Source organism: Hesperophylax consimilis, chromosome 11, assembly GCF_061612785.1.
Source record: "Hesperophylax consimilis isolate HC1 chromosome 11, BYU_Hcon_1.0, whole genome shotgun sequence".
In the NCBI taxonomy this organism is placed as follows: domain Eukaryota; kingdom Metazoa; phylum Arthropoda; class Insecta; order Trichoptera; family Limnephilidae; genus Hesperophylax; species Hesperophylax consimilis.
Genome location: NC_142846.1, coordinates 2,482,211 through 2,501,964, shown reverse-complemented (window position 1 = coordinate 2,501,964; position 19,754 = coordinate 2,482,211). Strand labels below are relative to the sequence as shown.

Below are 19,754 nucleotides of genomic sequence, written 5' to 3'. Positions count from 1 at the left end.
TAGAAAAAATATAACATATATACCGAGCATTATATTGTATTCACCGCGTTGCACGAATACAACAGAATAATTATCTGCCAAATTTTCATAAGAGTAATATATTTACTATAATAATTAATTACAAAATATGGCTTAAAAGCAACAAAAAATATTTATCATTTTGTTCCGAAAACCCGTAGCATGCTTTAAGAGGGAAGTCCTCCAGTAGCTATCCATACAAAATCTAACTGCTGTTTTCTCTCTTACTGTTCACAAAGAATCAATATTTACAATAATTTAGAAAAATTTTCTGTCTAATAGACGTTTTAAGCAGATTTTATAAAGCATATAAACAATAAAAAAAATAACTAGTATTTGCAATATAATAAAATATTATTGATATTGTAAAATTTGATTTTTTAAATAATATATTGTCGTTCGGCGTGCAATACTGTGAAAGTGACATGAAACAAATTGTTCGGGAGAGAGAAAAAAACCACAACAAACGTTATGTTACGCGGTATTATCTTTGGAAGCAGTGTAACATATTGTCTTAAAAACAATCATTTTCGTGGTTTCATTTAAGTGATTATGAATCAAATGGCATTAAAATATTGTCACATCCGTGGTATTGCATTTCGAACGAAAATATATATATGTGTAGGTGCCTTATGAGAGAAAGAGAGAATCAGCATTTGTTTAGAGATCAGATAACTTCAGGTTAATTAATTACAGATTAGAAATAAAGCTTAAATAATGATAATAATAAATGAACACATCAGACATAATAAGCTTGTCATTATGTTTAATTTATTCTTTTTCAAACTCGTGAACGATCATTTCAGAAACCCTGTACATCAAAATCATAATTGTAGCTCAATTTTCTAAATGTTCCCATCACCACCGTAGTGAACACGACTTGACGCTGCAACCAATGTGGCTGCACAACTTATTGCCGAGTGAAGAGTCACCCCTCAAGCCGCAACCCTTCAGCTAATGTAGAAGGATCTACATTGTGTCGGCAAAGAAACTACACGTTTTATCAAACTGGTATATTCAGTTCTCACTGACGAGATAAACTTATCATCCTTTTTTTATAAAATCGCGTATATATTGTACTTAATGAACAGAGATCGCAGCTGGCCACCGTAAGTTAAAAGTACCCGTTGTACCGAAATACCAAGATCTTTGATCGGGTACTTTCGTCTGACGTAAGTAAGGTAGTAGATTAACGATAGCCTATTTTAGATTTCAGGTATCTACCATCTCTATTTGTCTGTCGCGAGAATAAAATTTGTGATGCCTAGTCTACAAAATTTACACATCTATCGCTCGTCACATCAGCACCAATCACAAGTACATGGATACTAACGATTGTTTTTTTTTTAAAAGTAACCCGATTACTCGTTTGTGGTTTATGATCGTGTTACAATGATCAGGTATTTCACGATCGACCAAGACCAATGCAAATCCACGTCAATATTATGTTCTTTCCATTGACAGAAATGTTCTCCACTCCACAGGCCTTCCCATTCTGCTCCATTCTTCTTCCATCGGTCCATCTCTTCATCAGTCTGCTTATGTGTTATTCCCACTGAGGCACAACCCACTTGCTCATGATTTACGGTGACCTGTCATGCATCATTCTTTGTCCAACCTGCAGAATCTTACAATGTGATCGTTGTTCATCATTCAATGCGAATCTTACGGTTCCAAGCGCATTTTTGAGTTCACATAATCAATTTAGTTCTACAAGCCCAATCAAATTATTTTTTAATCAGAATGAGTGAACTAGAAGAAAGAAGGTTATTTGACTATTATTCCGCCATCATAATCCTTAACGTAATATATTATTGCAATAACACAGCTCATTATTACTTATTAGGTCTTTATACCAATTTCGTTGTTCATTGCATTGAGTATATTTAATTAGCAAGTGCAACATTTTTTCCTTTATCGCAGTTACAAACAATAATATGCATATATTATTTATTTTAAAATATGACGTGTAGATTCTTTGCCGACGATAATTTTGTATAAAATATGCATAGCTTTTTACATTACTTGAATTCCGTTTGCATAGGTAATCCCCTTACATCAAATTCTAAAATATTATTTACACTAAATTCTTGTGATATTATTTTTCTTTACTTGTTTTAAACCATTTAAAATAAAGAAACAATGGAAATCAATACAATTAGGAATTAGATAAAATAAAATCTGAGACACTAAAATTATAAATAAAAAACATAGAATGAGATTACTTTTTTTTTCAAATTTCCAATGGTTTTTTTTTAGGATATATTTTTTATATTTCTAGTGATATTTTAAACACATAAAAAAAATAATGATAACCAAATTGAATTAATTTGACAAAGATAAACAATATTTTTTGTTTTATTAGTATGTAAATACAATTTGAAGGATTTAAATATATAAATAAAAGTTAATGGAATACATTTGTTTTAAATGGATAGGTTTTATACAAATATTGCATGTTGGTAACATAAAAATTCATATCAGGACCTGCCTTGTGTACTGTGGTGCTTTCTGCCAACTGAGACAATTTATTAAACTGGATGAGCTTTTTCATAAAAGAAAATGTATTTTTTATGGCCAACGTGATTTGATTGGTGAAAAAACGGCCTTACATAAATTTTATTACGTTATTAACTGTAAATAGTTAGTGCTAAGTGGAACCATTTTATATGTAACGTTCCTTTCAGAAATCTCTGTACGGTAAAATGTCCGTTCAAATACTTTTTCAAAAGCCTGAAAATTTTGCGTTATTTTTTGGCGAAATTCGCATTATTTCGTGGGAAAAGTGGTGGTATTTTGCATCAAAGGTGATGTTATGTGAAGTTTTCGGTTTTTTTGCAGCAAAATGTGCCTTTTTTTCAAAGTCGAAAACAGTCAAATCTAAATTGAGAACCATGACAGTACGCTGCTTTTTCGACATGAAGTTAGCCACGTTCCATTTTATGGCTCTTCTAACTAGTTAAAACCATAGACAAAGAAATGTTTAGAATATATAACATTACCTATTTTAATTTTAGGTAATTTAATTTTTATGTAACAAGCTGTACCCCGCCACGCAATGCTGTGCAGATAGAGAAACAATGGCGAGTGTTGCTCTTATGTCCAACAGATGGCGCTGTTTTTCAAAAAAGCATGTTTGTCCAACAGATGGCACTGTTTTTCACAAAAAGCATGTTTTCACCTGTCACAAATGACATCTATGTAATACAGGTATATAAAAACATACAAATATTCGAATGCAACATTGTGTCAAAATTACAAAGCAATCGGTGAAGAAATTTCAGAGATTTAAGATTTTGAACAAACGGACATTTTTATTTATATAGATTATATTTTAAATTACCACACAATCGCCTGAAAAATATGAATTAGTATCATCACAAATGCAAATTTTCCAGGTCTCTAATGATATTAAATAAAAAAATAAATTACCACAGCGGAACGAAGACAATGCATAACTGTTTAAATTTAACTAAAAATCATGTTTTTGTAAATAGGCCACTTTCCACTCATCTACTCAGTAAATTATAAACCAAAAAGCATTAAAAAAAATAAAGCACCTATATGCGGCACTTTTTCATTGATGCGTGTACGCAAGACAATTGTTGTGATGGCCGCTCGCAATCCAACTGACGTCCGCGTACAACGGGTTAATATTATAATTGCAGGTGTACAGTATTAAGTGCTTACACATTACAAAAAAATATTAGTCTGATATCTAGTGTCAATTACAAACAAATAAAATTTATAGCACGCACGAAATGAGGTTACAATTTTATAAAAGTGGTAAAATCTTATAACACCTTAATGTTAAGTACTTAATTAAGACAATAGCGCGTACACGCGTCACATTGTGTGCTACCCAACTTTATAAAATTTAACATAAATCATGAAATACCATTTTTATTATTATAATATTATTTATAAATACAGCAGATTCTCGATTTTCCGTGTTGAAAACAGATACCGGTTAATCCAAATGTATATATATATTTTAAATGCTTTGTAATATAAGTAGGTTTCTTACACATATACAAAATTGGACAAGACAAACTTACCACGCAATATACAAGTGCCTAGAGATACAAATAATGTTTGCAATTCTCCAGAATTATTTTAAACTAATAACTCAACATTTTCAGGAAAACTCTCTGACTACCACATGAATTGTGCGCAAACATACATAAAGCGGCAGAAACAAACAAACTGCCACATAATTAATTTCATAATTAACATATAATTAAACTTGAGTATTTTTTAACTGTAAAAAAACAACATCTTTTGGGTATTTGAAATATCCCCGTCAATCCGAATCCCTTCTAAGCTAAATCTCAAATAAAACAATTATCAAAAATTGTTGAATTGGTTAACAACATCTTTTAGGCATTAAAAATGTCTCGGTTAAGCTAAATGACTTCTAAGCTAAATCCCTGCCAAACTGAATCCTCGCTAAGCCGAATCTTTGCTGTGTTGAATCCTTGCTAAGCTAAAATTCTTTTAGCGAAATAAATCTCTGCCAAGTTAAATCCCTACTAAGCCGAATACCTGCTAAGTTGAATTCCCACTAAGCTAAATCCTTGTTACCTAGCAGAATGAATCCTTGCCAAGCTAAATATCTGCTAAGATAAATCCCTGTTAGCCGAACCCAGTAAATCGAGAATCTACTGCACAATGATAAAAAAATTTGCAATATGTGTTCTCCAGAAAATAATAACATGGATATATTCAAAGATCACATATTCAATTGATATTTGCGGAGTTTTTTTTTTTTTTTAATTCGCCGATAGGTCCATAACGTATTGTCGCTTCGTGGAAACAATACATTCAGTAGTAAATTGGGTATCAGTCTCAGATTAAACATGCGGTCACTGTGCGGTCCCTTAATAGGCACAGTAACCCGGTCACGTAAAATGAAGGCCTAGCATAAAACAGAACCCCTTTCACGGTCAAAACATTGTCATCAAACTGACAAACGACGAAGACAGTTTTTGACATTAGACAATAAATTTTAAAAACAATCATAGTTAACCTCTAATTCTCTGCCGGTTAGGTAAAATTTTGGGTTCTTTTATAAGCTGATGGTCATCCAAATTTGACCAAACGCTAACAGGCTGAGAGTCGGCGGCTAACGGCAGCCGTAGTGTGAAGTAAATTCAACCCAACGTAAATTGCGTTGACGGTAGATTTGACGACAGTTGAAATTTGGGGGGGGTTCGGTAGTAGCAACTAGGCCTAACAGTGGTGTGTTTTAACACTAGCATTGTACTGTTGGTGGCACTAGCTGTCCAGATCTTCGGTATTGACGATGACCTGCACCACATAGCCGGCCTGGATGTGGGCGTCCTCGATGACGAGCTTATCTCCGAGCAGCTTGCCGCCGAAGAACCAGCGCTGGCGGGAATGCTCCACGTTTTCTTGTCTCTGAAAACACATAACAAGTTAGTGTTGTGTCATCATAACTAATTGAACATCGTGCTGTTTCTCCGAGAGAATAGACCGCCATACAGTTCCATGACAAAATAGGACATTGAAGAAAACTAACAAATAAACAACCAACTTATCTAATCTGTCTGTTTATCATATTGTTCTTTTAAGACGAAGCTTAATGCCAAATCACTATTTTGATTAATATTTATAACGAATTGGTGTACATTATCAATACCAAAAAATTTCTTTAGATAAATTGAAGGTTTTCCTATCGTTTCGCTTGAGTAGAACACAAATAAAAAAATAAATTACTTAATAAAAAATATTAATGTAAACTACCTAAAAAATGAGTAATATACCATAAAATCGGGTGACTTGATAGTAAAACTTTAGATTTTTATGAAGGTTTAAAAAAAAAAAAATTCTGTTTTATGCTCTGGCTTTCAACAGGTTAACCCCTCCAGCTTTTGAGGGTCATATACGACCGGGCGTACATATTTTATAAAAGTATTTTTAACTTTTTTTCTATCATGTGGAAGTACATAATTTATTTAACGTTAGAAAGAGAATTAACAATTCTTTCCAGTTTGCCTCAAAAATTTATACTGGAATCCGTTAATAAAATCCTAAAAATAGCTAAAATGAAAAATTCGTAATTCGCACCGCTAAAACTTATTTCTTATTTTTATTACATAGACGAGAAAAAGTGAAATAATAACTCTTCTTTGTACAAGAATATGTTTTCGAGATATCGAGTTCTATCAATTTTTCTACGATTGGAGTAAAAAATTAAGTAAAAATGTGGTTAGCGTTGTTAACAAGATTTTTGAAGTTTGATATTAAAAGTTTATTATTTAGAAATAGTTATGTTGATTTAAAATGAATACACTGGAAAGATGTATTTACCCCCCATACACACAAGCCCTGCTTATTTATGGGGGTATATCAAATACATATATTATGTAATTAATAACTGTAACTGACATACACAGTACAATTAGATATTTTTAGTTATTACATAGTTGTAGTTAGTACCTATTACGTATGTCCATAAAATATCATTACGTAATTTCGCCTGAGATTGTTATAAAAGGAAGGAAGTGTGTGGATAGATAATAATAAATTAATTGAAAACAAGAATTATAATAAGTTATAATATTATTAATTATAATAATAATAATTATAATCATATTTATTTGTAATTCGTGTATCTTTTCATTATTAATAAGAAAATTAAAAATATAGCGGATTTGAAATACACAGAAAACATTGCAAACTGAACAAATGTGGTGAATGTACTGAAGGGCTATACTTAGAGATGGCAAAATTTACCATTAATTTTCAGATTTTTTAGCATTAAAAATTGGAAATTTAGCGTTTTATAGCATTTTGAGGCATAATTTAGCGTTTTGTAGCAAAATAGAAAAAAATCTATTTCCTGAATGTTTTTAGCGCATATTTTAAGTATTTTTGGTAAAATATATGTTTACCTTCATTTGCAAGTATTTCCATGTGAAAGATTATAAATAATTAATTTTAATATTAAATTAATAAGGAAGGAAACTCTAAGTACGGGTCGAACACAAACACAACAAATGCAGATTGCGATTAACATCAATAGGCGTAATTTATTTCGCACAATTTGTGTAATGTCAAAAAGCAATTTAAGCCTACAGTACAAAAATATTAAATATTTACACATAAAATAGTAACAAAATTATAAAAAATCGTAATGTAAATATGGATTTTTTGAAATTCTCACATATTATTTTAATACCCGGTATTTTCGGGAAATTCGCGCAATAGAATAATTTAGCTGAAATACGGCCAAAACCACGTTTTTCGCGTTAATTCGCGAAATAGAAATCACTGGAAACACTTTCAAATGCCTTGAAACGCAAAGAAAACTTATAAATGCCCTATTTTCGAAACATAAATATTTTGTCCCGTTTTTAGTTAAAACGAAATTTTGCCATCTCTAGCTATACTATCGAAATATATATTTTTTGTAAATTGTAAGTGTATTTGGGGAGTGGTCACTTTGATATCATTAAAAAAAAACACAGCTTCTCAATTATTCAACTCACAATTTGTTTGAATATAACTAAAAACCAAATAATTTGGCACTTTTGGCACTGGCAAAAGAATCTTTAAAAGAAGCGAGTAATTTCTGAGTGGGAGTCAGATATATGCATATATCCGCGATGATCAAAGTCACCCCCCGATTCAAAAGTCGCGCCATGTTACGGTATGTCAAAAGATAAGAAATAAAAGCCAAATTGAAAAATGTTCTAGAATGTACAGAATGGTAGGGAATTCAAATTTAATCGTGTAAATTCAATTTTGCTAATAATGAAACATATGAATTGCAATAACCTTTGAAATTTAGTTGAATTTAAAAAAAGGTAATAAATTGACTGAGGTAAATAATTGGATTGTATAAAATAATAAATGCTTAATTTGCCCTGACCTTTCAGAAATGACTATGTTCACAGTACATTGCACACAAACAAGGAATGTGTATAATATAACTATCCATTCCATGAAGTAGTACCAAATCACTGAAGACTAGTTGTTTTGCAGAAATTCAATAACAAGATATGAAAATATGATAATGTCATCAAATGGACATTATTATATTTTTTTTACATTTGAAAGGTCCTTGTAGTCGCAATATTGTATGTGAATCAGTTTCTGGTGAACTGTAATCAATGTTTGACCCAACTATTGGGGTAGCTGTGATCAAAGGTTAGGATGAAAGGGATTCTGACTTATCCGAATTGACAAGTGTAATGTTTTTGAGCAATAAAACGCAAGTTAAAAGAATGGAAATAATTCAGAACAGAGGTATGAGGTCTATATAGTGCTGTAACAGATACACTAGGATAAAAACAATGCAACACCAACTCAATATTCTAAGTGTGTGTTAACGTTTGGTATATAATAAAGTTTGGTATATAATAATTTGGTAGTTAAAAATTATAACTTAAAAAAAAAGATACAATGTAAAGAAACGATAAATAAATAAATAAATAATACCCTAGTATTTATATACAAGTTAAAAATTAATGTGTTACCAGATTATATGTTAAGAAGTTGTTACGTAACAGATCTCTCAAACACATTTAAAAACCCTGCGAAATAATATTCAACGCAGAACTAGGCGACGCAGAACGGTGCGCATGCATTCCTGCCCACCGCGCCAAGAATCTCAGCGATTTCAGCACGCGTCAGCCATCTTCCACTTCAACTCTAGACTCGGCCTCGACATTACGCCTCCGCGCGCGCAGAGCATCGTCCAGCCTAATACGCGCCCAATGGCACGTGTGGACGAGCAACACCTTGTTTTCCACTCTATAATGTTCTGGAAGTAACTCCTCGCTGGCCCTAGCAACTCATGGAACATCACATGTAAGCGTACACCAAACCTTTGCTCATTATGTGCCTATTTAAAAGCCTGTCATAGACGTCTGCCAGACGAAACCAAAATGAGAGATAGATTAGTCAGGATTAATTTTGGATGTATATTATGTGCCCCTTTTGTGTTTTGCTATGTGTGTGCTTGTTTAATTGTAAATACACTCATGAATCATTCCATTAGCGTTTCATTTGATGAGAGAGTGGAATTGTTGAATCTGTTCCCCGTGTAAAGGCATGATTGCCGACTGTCTCCTGATTTTACCACTGGAGCTGACTGCCGGCAACTCAACACTGGCGCCCTTTACACTGGCACCCTTACAAAGTGTTAGTATTAATAGTACAGTCCATGGCTATCCTACGAGAAGCTGCAACGATTTTAGGCTTCCTAACACAAATTTATCGGCAACACAAAACAATATTTATTATAAAGGTTTCAAAATGTTCAATGAACTCTCTTTAAATGTTAATGAAGCCAAAATTCTTGCAGTTTTTCGTGGGTTATGTCTCAATGTTGTGAAGTCCAAATATTAGTACGTAGGTAATAGAATATTTTTATAGTAGTTTTAGACTAGATGTACACTTGATATAAAATGTTAAATTTTATAACTAAATAAAATACAATTAAAAAAATATATATTATCATAAATTACTTTTTGATCGATATTATGGATTTGGAGAACACTGCGGTCATTGCTACACAAGCTTCCGTAATAGATTTGAATTAAACGCACTGAGGGTCACTTAACATGTACACAGCACAGGTTTTCTTAACAGACTGACGATCTAAAAGTATCACTGATGTAGGTAATCCACACTGTCCGACATGGAGAGGTAATTGGGTAACAATTTGGTGGGGGATTGCACGAACATATGTTAGAGATGCGGATAGTTGAACAGTCCGTGTTTAACGCAGTTTCTAGGTGCGTTTCAGCTTTCTATCAAATTTTAATACGCTAACAAGCTTTACAACATGATAGTTGTCCTCTTCTTCTGATCACGATTTGTTCAAAAGCTGAAATGATCTTAGAATCGGGATTTAACAGAACCTTCCAACTATCAAAAAAACAAAATGGCACTGAATGACAATTTGATGACTTTGTCACACATGAATTTCTGCAAAACTACTGGGCCTCACCATACCTCTAAGGCCTTTCTTTCGATAGGGGTACGCAAGTATCTAATACTCGACGATTCTACTTACTGTCGTAATAACTACTGTCGTAGATCAGTTGGCCGGGTGACATAAACAGTAAGCTAGAGGAACGACAGTTAAGATGGTATGGGCACATAAGACGGAGACCACCAGACCACACTGTGAAGCAGGCAATGTCTATAGAGCTTCAAAGACAGTCATCCAGAGGTAGACCAAAGAACTCCTGGATGACCCAATGCTCCAAAATCCTACAAAGAAACGGCCTAGATGAAAGTGACACTCAGAACCGAAGAAGCTATAACCTGAGAACGAGAAGAGCCGACCCCAACAGCCTACCTAGGCAATGAGTTGGGATAGTGCTAGGAAGAAGAAGAAGAACTACTGTCATAGATCAGGGCGGAGATTCGTACACAGCCACACGTCGTCGACTTTTTTTAAACTCGTCAGTGACACCAGTCTCCCGCGACCAGCTGGGAGAGGTCGTTCCTACTCGTGTCTTTGAGACTTGCGTCAGACATTTTGTATTGTATGCGTTAGATCAATGCTATGAACAAAACAGTCGACAAGAGACTGTTGGGTTATGAAAGCATTCTTGTTTTGCTATTACGAGAATTGAACAATGATTGGTGGTGACACAGGTCTCGCGACCGCATTAGCGACGTGTACGGACTGTGCACGGCAAGTTGTCCGCAACGTGAGTGGAAGAAAAGCCTTACTCCATTGCCTCAGAAATAATTATACATATTATTATTGTGTAAATATTTTTAATAATAAAATATAAATAAATTTATTTTTTATATTTGCTTTTGTGTATTTATAAGTTATTTGCTTTTCTATTGTGCATTAATCTATTGTGTATTATCTATGGTGTATTATCTTAATCTTATCGGTTAGATTCTGATTTGTTTTTTGTTGTTGTTTTTAATGACAATTTTCAACAGCTGATTGATGCATTGTCAAAAATCTAGTTTAAAAATGTACAGATTCAGTCCTGCCACTCAGAACTCCGTCGTAACCCATAATTCTGTTACAAGCAATTTTTTAAAATGAGAGGACGCTTTAATTTAAAAAATTAAAGAGTATTTTTTTGTACGCTTGAATAGATAAAACAACAGAAGTGTCATCTTTGAAAGAAACCTGATGTATTATCGTAATTTATTTTAAGGTTATATGCCAAGTTGCGCTATTTCCTTCTTTATCCAATGTTTTCCAACAATTGCCAAGAACTTAACTGAAACCGGCCAGTACTTCGGATTTGTTAAGTCCTGGGAGGACACAATACGCGTCTCGCCTAATTATAGAGGCAATTTGTAGGGAAGAAAGAGCTTCATAGATGCACGCACAGATGGCAGTGCATAGAGCTTGCGTGGAAGTCTGCAAGATGGAGCCAGTGGCCAGTAGTCGCCAGGGCCAGTGGTAAGGCTCTCAGAGAAACTTACTGTTTCAGATTCCAATTAGCCAGCTACTAGTTAGGTCGACTATCGAGTCACCATTATAATACGCGGAGTATTAATAAATCCCTGATTAATCTAAAAGAACCACTTATTATGAGGCAAACCTTAATAGTTCTTGGTATCCGGTATTCGGCGGCTACACCAAAATTAAACGACATTAATTTAATAAATTATTATACTAAAATACCGGGGCTAAAAGGATTGATGCGGAAAGTGGTATCACTTCTACAAACATCTTTATGTCTGTACTCATTTCGCTACAATCTACAAATCTGCGCTAATGATAAGACACTGTAACGCTGTCGGAAATATACATTTAAAATAGAATAGAATACTAACTTGTAATTTCTTCTTGCACTGTGCCACTGTATCTCCAGAGTAAACGGACAGTTTGACGTCCTGGCACGTGGTGGAGAGGCGCAGACGCAGGTTAACCGCCACGCCCCCGCCCACAGGCTCCGAGCACTCGGCCGGCGAGTCCCGGCCTCCCCCGCGCACCATGTTGATGGGTGGCGATAGGCAGTAGATGGGCACCTGGTACCGCGTGCCCAGTTCATCATAGCACTCGGTGAGGTAGCCATTCGGTACTGACACGCTGGCCCCGTCCAGAATGGCCTGCGCCAGTTCGAAGTCGGACGCCTCGGCCGCTACCGCCGCGGCGCGAAGGGCATCCCAGATCTCCTTGCGGCCGTCGAATGCCGGGGCCGTATCCCAGAACTCGTCTCGTTTGCTGCGCAGCTGTCCCTCTGTGAGCGGCACGTCGGACTTCCACCGAATGGTCTCGTGGCATAGTGGATGATTTTTTCGTACACCTCCTGAAATTATCAATTTAAGTACACATTAACCAATGAACTATATTCAATATCTAGAAGTGAAATCTAACTTCAATTCCTAGACCAATGAAATTGTTTCAGTTTCAGAAAGAATTTCGATATTTGAAACTGTTTCATCAATTTCACGGGAAATAAGGAACCATTGAGTTTATTTCGGGCACACGGATATGCACACAACACTTTAACTAACTAGCTAACCGCCACACCGTTTCTCTGCAGAGGTAAGCAGAAAGGATAGACCGCCAAAAAACTCAGTTTTGGCACTCCATCCTTGTTTCAGTCACATTCATACATCGTCTCATACATTTCCTTTATTCTAAACATGACACAGCCCGACTCAAGTATTTTGTTCACTTGATCTTGCCTTGTCTTCCTCGGGCGTCCCCAATTTCTTCTACAATCCACATTTGCATCATATCCTTACAGTCGTTTCTGCATTCATCCTCTCCACATGCCCAAACCATCTTGCATTATTACAATTTATACACATTTGCCTCGGGGCCCCATTTCTACAGCATTCAGTCTACTTTCACCCTCACTCTGCTAGTTCCATGCCTCACTGCCCTACATCAGGGTTGGTATGAGCACTCCATTGCGGACTGCTAGCTTAAAAATACCTGTTTAATTTTCTTAAAAGAAAGCCAAACATTCCCAGGTTGACAGGTTTCCAGGTTGACAGGTTCCCAGGTTCACCTGACAATATTTGAAAATCTATTGCCGTCGTAATGGAGTACTTGGGCGGCTGCCTCAATAAGGATGACAATGAACTGTGCTGGATGGACTTAGGTCATTGGATAAGGGTCGTAGAACCCTCGGTTTATGTCGAATTCATTACTGACCAATGACCTTAGCGAGCCGAGAAATTGAACTCACGACGCCTAACTGCCAACTCAGCCACTGACTGATCTATCTCTTCAGTATTGGAAACAGATGGCTACGATTTAGCAAAACAGGAGGTTGTCTGATGCATTAAAGGAAAACAGGGGTGACAACCATCGACCAATAAAGTCTGGACAGGGCACGTAGATGTTAAAAATGACAAGGAACAAAATTATTGATCCAAAAAATTGGGTAGCGAAAAGTAGTAGGAGATTTTCAAATATTGTCAGGTTAACCCGGGTATGTTTGTCTTTCTTTAAAAAAAAAAAAAAATCATTATTTAATAATCGCCCAAGGACGCCCAAGAAAGACAGGGCATGATCGAGAGTATCAGATACTTGATTCGGGCCATGTCAAGAGTCAGAATAATAGAAGAATAAGTATGAATGGGAATTCTCCCAAAAAATTATGAAGAGAAAACTACACATTAACTTTGCCCAATGTTAAGGAATGAAAAGAACCAATTCATTAAACTTATAACAAAAGGAATGATTAACGATTGACGGAGAACATGAAATCGGAAGACAAAGACTGAGAAAATTGGATCTAGATGGATGCCCCTTCACTTTTTCGTGCTGCAGAATGTCGGGATACTTTCAAAATGGTTCTTGAAATGTAAGATATATTTTCCTCAATAACACTCTTCGGAATGTTTATAAAAAGCCGCATATGTTTACTAACTTACTGGATTCACTGTAAAGCAAACATTTTCACAAACAAATCAATAAATTCAACATGAGTTATACGACACGACGTATTAATGCAAACATATTTCAATTAAAATCAATCAATAATCGTATGAGATGTTTATGGTCACTTCAATTCCACAGGAATTTAAAAAACTTTAAATAGCTCTGCACCTATTAAAAAGTGCTTTCCTAAGTGCTATAAATAAAGGGAGCAAGAAAAATTTTATCATAACAAATATTTAACACTTGATAAACAAAAACTGAATTTAACACACTTCGGCCAGGAAAGGTAGTTCTACCCGTTCGGTCGATTGATGCTTAACACCGAGAAGGGTAGTTGTACCTTTTGCGATGTTCTCATTTCAATTGCAGAAAAGACGGAATTATTCAATGTTTTTATATGATTATTATATACCTATCTCTTTGTAAATATCCCAACGGTACATAATTTTCGATGCAATGCAAGTCTTCTTTTTACATTTATCTTCGTGCCTTTCGTTTACATCGGTATTTTAACAAAAGGATAGTATATTATTTGTTATTGTAATAATTCAATTCCTGGAATGTAGGTTTTTATGACTGTGAAACATTTGAATCTCTATCTCTATTCCGTCCCACTCAACTCCTATGTGCAAGCGAGCGAGAGATGTCGGGCGTATTTAAAGAAAGCACGTATGGGAAAATACCGATAGGCGGACCGTAATAAACATATTACAAGGTTAATTGAGTTGCATTTCAAATAATATTCAAGTTTCGCTTAGTACTTTTATAGCTTGTTAAATTAAAGAAATTCACGAGGGACCTTTATCTTCGCACGGAGACAGCGTAGCGCCAGCGCAAAAAATACCCGCCAGAAATGTGTTAATACGTTTTTTAAAAGGACCAAAAAGTTGTGTATCAATTTAATAAGTACTTTGTTCAGTTGACTGCCACGGACTATTTGGTTAAAGCTCTAACTCTAGAGTAGCAATGGGTCGTGACTCATTTCGTTAAGAGTGGGAGTCACGGAACCAGCTCAATATTAAAGAGTCGACTCAATTGGACGACAGCTCTATTGAACGGGAGCCGTAAGTTCAGAACGAATGATCAAAGAGAATATTGTGATTGCCCGATACCACTCGCTCGATACGGCTGCCCCGGTACGGATCCATTATTATTATAAACAAATAATACTTGGATAATTTTAATGGCACTACTTTCCTAAAATATATCCGTTTTATATAAGTTTACCGAGAGTCGTATGAATACTGCTCATAGCTAGCTCAATTGTGCAGCTCGTTCATGAACGACTCATCGCTACTCCAGAGGCTGTGCGTGGAGAGGTTGGGTCTGCAATGGACACAGGTTGCTGAATGAGACAAGTACTAGGACGCCAGGGTGAACTTCATCGAAGCAACTGGTCCCCGACTCGAATAGGATCAAGATGAAATGAAATTGACATTTAATTTATTTGCTCGAATGTAGCGAATAACTTCCTTAAAAGCAATGGTCAATTGAATGATATGTTCAGAACCAAATGGTTACATATTTAATTTGGCAAAATTGTGGTATTCTACCGGCTTCTAAATACGACCAAATTATTGAAATAACACTTTGTTTCAACTTAATTAGTTGAAGAAAGAACTATCTATGTCGGGAGAGATACAAAAACATGAACAAAATAGGTTATCAGTTTCTTAGTTTGGGTAATTTTAATAATTTGTGTCTATTTAGAATGAAACGAAATCTTTCGGCAAACATCACATTAACAATATCAAACATGGAGTCTAAACAGGGGAAATGTTTAACTTTGATTGAAAAAAATGGAACTTTCATGGAGCTTTTACCATCTCCTCCGATGAAAATGGTTGTTTTTATAGTAAGATCAAAACGTGTCAATAATTTCTGTATGAGAAGTAAGTAGAGTGCAGAAATTTTACCTTTTCAATGAAAACATATATTTTTATCAACGAAATACATGAAAATCAAAATTTGTAGCCAGATTAAAACAATTTAAATATCATGTGCCAGAACATGTAGCTTGTGGAGTGTGCTTGTTGTCAACAATAATTGGATAGTCTACAATCCACATTATATTCGTTAACTGTAATAAAGATTGTCATAAAAATACCTCAATAATTCTGTGCAGTTCATTAAATTATGACTATGGAGGTTAAAGTTTTTGTTAAATTGGTTGTATTTCACAATAAAAACTTTACCAAAACTTTTTATAACCCGACCTATCAATCATCATTTTGACTTGATAGATATTTTTTTATCAAATACTTCAAAAAAATCATTATTACAAAATACAAGGTACACATTTAATTGTCAAATTAAACATTGGATTTCCTTTTTTATCGGAGAAATTGTGTTATAATAAATGTCAACGAAACAATATTTACAGTATAGCGGCTTAGCAGCGATTTGTTAAAAAAAATAACTGTTGATATGAAAAAAAAACAGGGATGACGAATTTTATAAACGTTTTCTCCAGTAGAATACCAATGGTTTCAATTGTCATGTCAGGAGACAGAACTGGAGAAAATAGAGTATAGGCGTGTTGTGTTATCGGTTACATGAAATTAATTTGACAGTCCATCAAAGTAAACTGTTTTGATGGCGAATTTGAGCCAACGACCCACATGAATTATTACTCCAAGGTTGATAATGATGCAGCCGGACATACCTGAATTAGGCCTAGAAACACTGCCCGAAGAATCGTCGATAGCACCACTTCTGCTGCGAGTTACTCCTATACAACCACCCATTTTAAATAAACAAATTCTAAGCGCATTTCACGTAAATTTATCCATTTTTGTTATGGCCCGTCGGATATTTTCTAATACATATTCCTAATCACCTTTCAGTTTGACACCGGCAAACTTCCGCGAGATGGCATATCAAACGATTGAAACAAATGTACATGAGGCGACCATCAAACCAGGCTCGTAACCATAGACATGCAATTATAAACTTTACTCATAATTAATTTAAAGACTACTTTCATATGCTTACAAATCATATGTTTGCAAATAATATAAATACTAATGAAACCTCGAATGTGTAAAGAGAACAGAAGGGTATTCAAAATAAACAAACACTCATATTACATAAATATAATGCATTGATAATCAACAAATTAATTTGTATTTGATTTGATTGGCTGTCGAAGTTTATACGATTAATCGCATAATTTCATGATCCTAACCTACGCCCTAATTTGGTTTGTAGCCTCTCGTTTAAGTATTTCGAATGTTGCTATGTTCAATCTAGTTAAGTACTGAATAAAATATAAAATAAATATTTGGTTTTAATGATTGGGGTAGGTTGAGTTAGGATTCGTTTTTTTTCATCGCCCTTTTTATTCAAATGACAACCTCTCTAATTTACAAATAATATATTATTTTATAACGACAGTAAACAATTAACGCGCAGCGCTTACTGAAAACATATAAAATATTTTTAAACCTACGAGTATATTTTTGAAAAAAAAAATGTTTCGGCCATTGGAAACTATTTTGCGAATGACAATGTAACTATAAAAGCATTTGTTTTGTAATAAAATTTACAAAAAATTGCGAAAATATTCCAATAATTTATAACCCTCTATGAAACATCTATCTTATAATGATATTATTATGTATTTTAATCATATTCATTACATGAAAAAAGAAAAGTGTTGGTACTAAAGTATTTTTTTATCGAAGGAAGCAAACACTTTGTGATGTGACATTATATATTATATGAAAAAAATACACTTTGTAAAACACCACTTTTATTATGAATTAATATTAACAGCCAACCAGGTTTCGCTTAGCTCAAGCTTCGTCAGGGCTTATTATATCAACTATAATACAGTTGATATAATAAGCCCTGACGAAGCTTGAGCTAAGTGAAACCTGGTTGGCTGTTAATATTAATTCATAATAAAAGTGGTGTTTTACAAAGTGTATTTTTTCGTTTAATCCTAAAGTATTTCTTGGAGTATTTTTCTTAGTTTGTATAATAAGGGCCGACTCTGAATCAAACGGCGCCTGGCGCGAGTGAAATTATGGCGCCCCTTGAGAAAACCACCGCCAAACAACTCGGTTTTGGCACACACTCCTTGCCTCATTCACAATCGTATATCTTCTCATACATAATCTTCTGTTATTCCGACTCTTTACTTGGCCCAACTCAAGTATTTAGTCCACTCGATCGTGCCATGTCTCCCTCGGGCGTCCCTGACATCTTCTACCATTCACATTCGTATTATCCTTTCACTACACTCTTCGTTCATTCGCTCTACATGCCCAAACCAACTAAGCGTCCCTTTTTGATCTTATTCATTACGCTTGCCTTGCCTTGCATTTTTTGCAAATATCCATATTTCTCACACGATCATACTTGGTTTACCACACATACACCTCAGGGATCTCATTTTTACCGCATTCAGTCTGCTTCTATCCTTCCTCTGCCAGTTTCATGCCACACTGCAGTCTATCAGGGTAGGTACCAGCACTTCATTGTGGACAACTAGCTTCGCTTCTTTGGACATTTTTTTGTTAGCGCCAACTGCTTTCAGTTCTCAATCAATGGAGTGTCCTCTGTTTACCCTTCTTGCAATAACTCTATCAACCTTTCCATCTCTCGTAAACATACTTCCTAAGGTAAGTTTTTAGGTAAGTTTTTAGATTCTCACGGCCAAAAGCATTTTTGTTGTTTGTTTTTGGGGTGTTATGCCGTGTTGCGCTAACTCCTTCTTTAGCCGACGTTTCGGACAGCGTTGCAGTGTCCATCATCAGGGCAGATCCGGTAGATCCGAAGATGTGACTTTATATTTCTACATACTTCTATATACTTCCTAAGTATACAAACTTATCCACCTGCTCCAGATTTTCATCATTCATAACTATACTGCACACTGTTTTCGTGTTTTCATTTTCAAACACCATGACTTTAGATTTGCTTACATTCACCATTAAAACTTATTCTTCATACTTAATTCGTTAATCCTAGACACGAGAGACTTTTAGAGAGTGTTAAAAATCAATACTGCACCATCAGCACACAATGGGCACCATTTTCTGTTTTTATTTTATGTTTTTATTTTTTTTTATTTTTTATTTTTTTTTATTTTCTGTTTTTGTTTATGTATTTTGTTACAGATGACACACATAAACTTCACTTTGACTTTGGTTCAAGATTTTGCTTATGATAGCCTGCGATAAGCGAGCCCTAAGGGTCTGAGACAGAGGTGTGAAATCGTCGAATCACGACAATAGAAAGAATTTTGGATTGGATTTGGCTGGATTTTATTTAGGTATTGGAGCCAGGAAGGAGTCTGAAAGGGTCGAGAGGATGCACTAGGTGGCATGAAAGGCTGGGAGGTGACTGGAGAGACTAGGGTAGACTAGGATGAGGTGATTTTGCACAGCGGTGCTGCCAAGGTCTTTTATCTATGTGAGGATGTTGTGTCGGCGCTCTTTATTGGCAGCAGACACATGTCAGCGCTATATTAGCGGCGGACACATGCCTGAGCGGATGACGAGCCTCGTGCTGGCACAGTTGGTGGACGGGGTAGTCTCTCTCCCTGCAGCAGCTGGTACAGTTCCTTCGCTACCTAGGACTCTTGCAGCAGAGTCTCCATCTTCTGTCTTTGTCGAGCGTCACAGCGGTGCTGCCAAGGTTTGTTGTCTTTGTGAGGATGTTGTGTCGGCGCTCTTTATTGGCAGCAGACACATGTCAGCGCTATATTGGCGGCAGACACATGCCTGAGCGGATGACGAACCTCGTGCTGGCACAGTTGGTCTAAATAACAAATGTAGATCCTTGGAAATAAACTGTACAGCGCCCTTGAGGTGATTTTTCACAAAAACGGCGCTCTACAAATTATCCAATTATTATTATTATTATTATA

The 19,754-nt window shown here is 35.2% G+C and overlaps 1 protein-coding gene across 1 annotated transcript; it reads right to left on the bottom strand.

The window, feature by feature from the left end:
* Window positions 1–1,110: 1,110 nt before the first annotated feature.
* LOC149419647 (ubiquitin domain-containing protein 2) lies at window positions 1,111–16,732 on the bottom strand. Its single transcript, XM_089637215.1, has 3 exons — window positions 16,542–16,732; window positions 11,812–12,287; window positions 1,111–5,439 (listed from the first exon to the last, which is right to left on the bottom strand). Exons 1-3 carry the CDS (start codon window positions 16,621–16,623, stop codon window positions 5,296–5,298), a joined length of 702 nt encoding a protein of 233 aa, XP_089493341.1. The 5' UTR covers window positions 16,624–16,732; the 3' UTR covers window positions 1,111–5,295.
* Window positions 16,733–19,754: the final 3,022 nt, after the last annotated feature.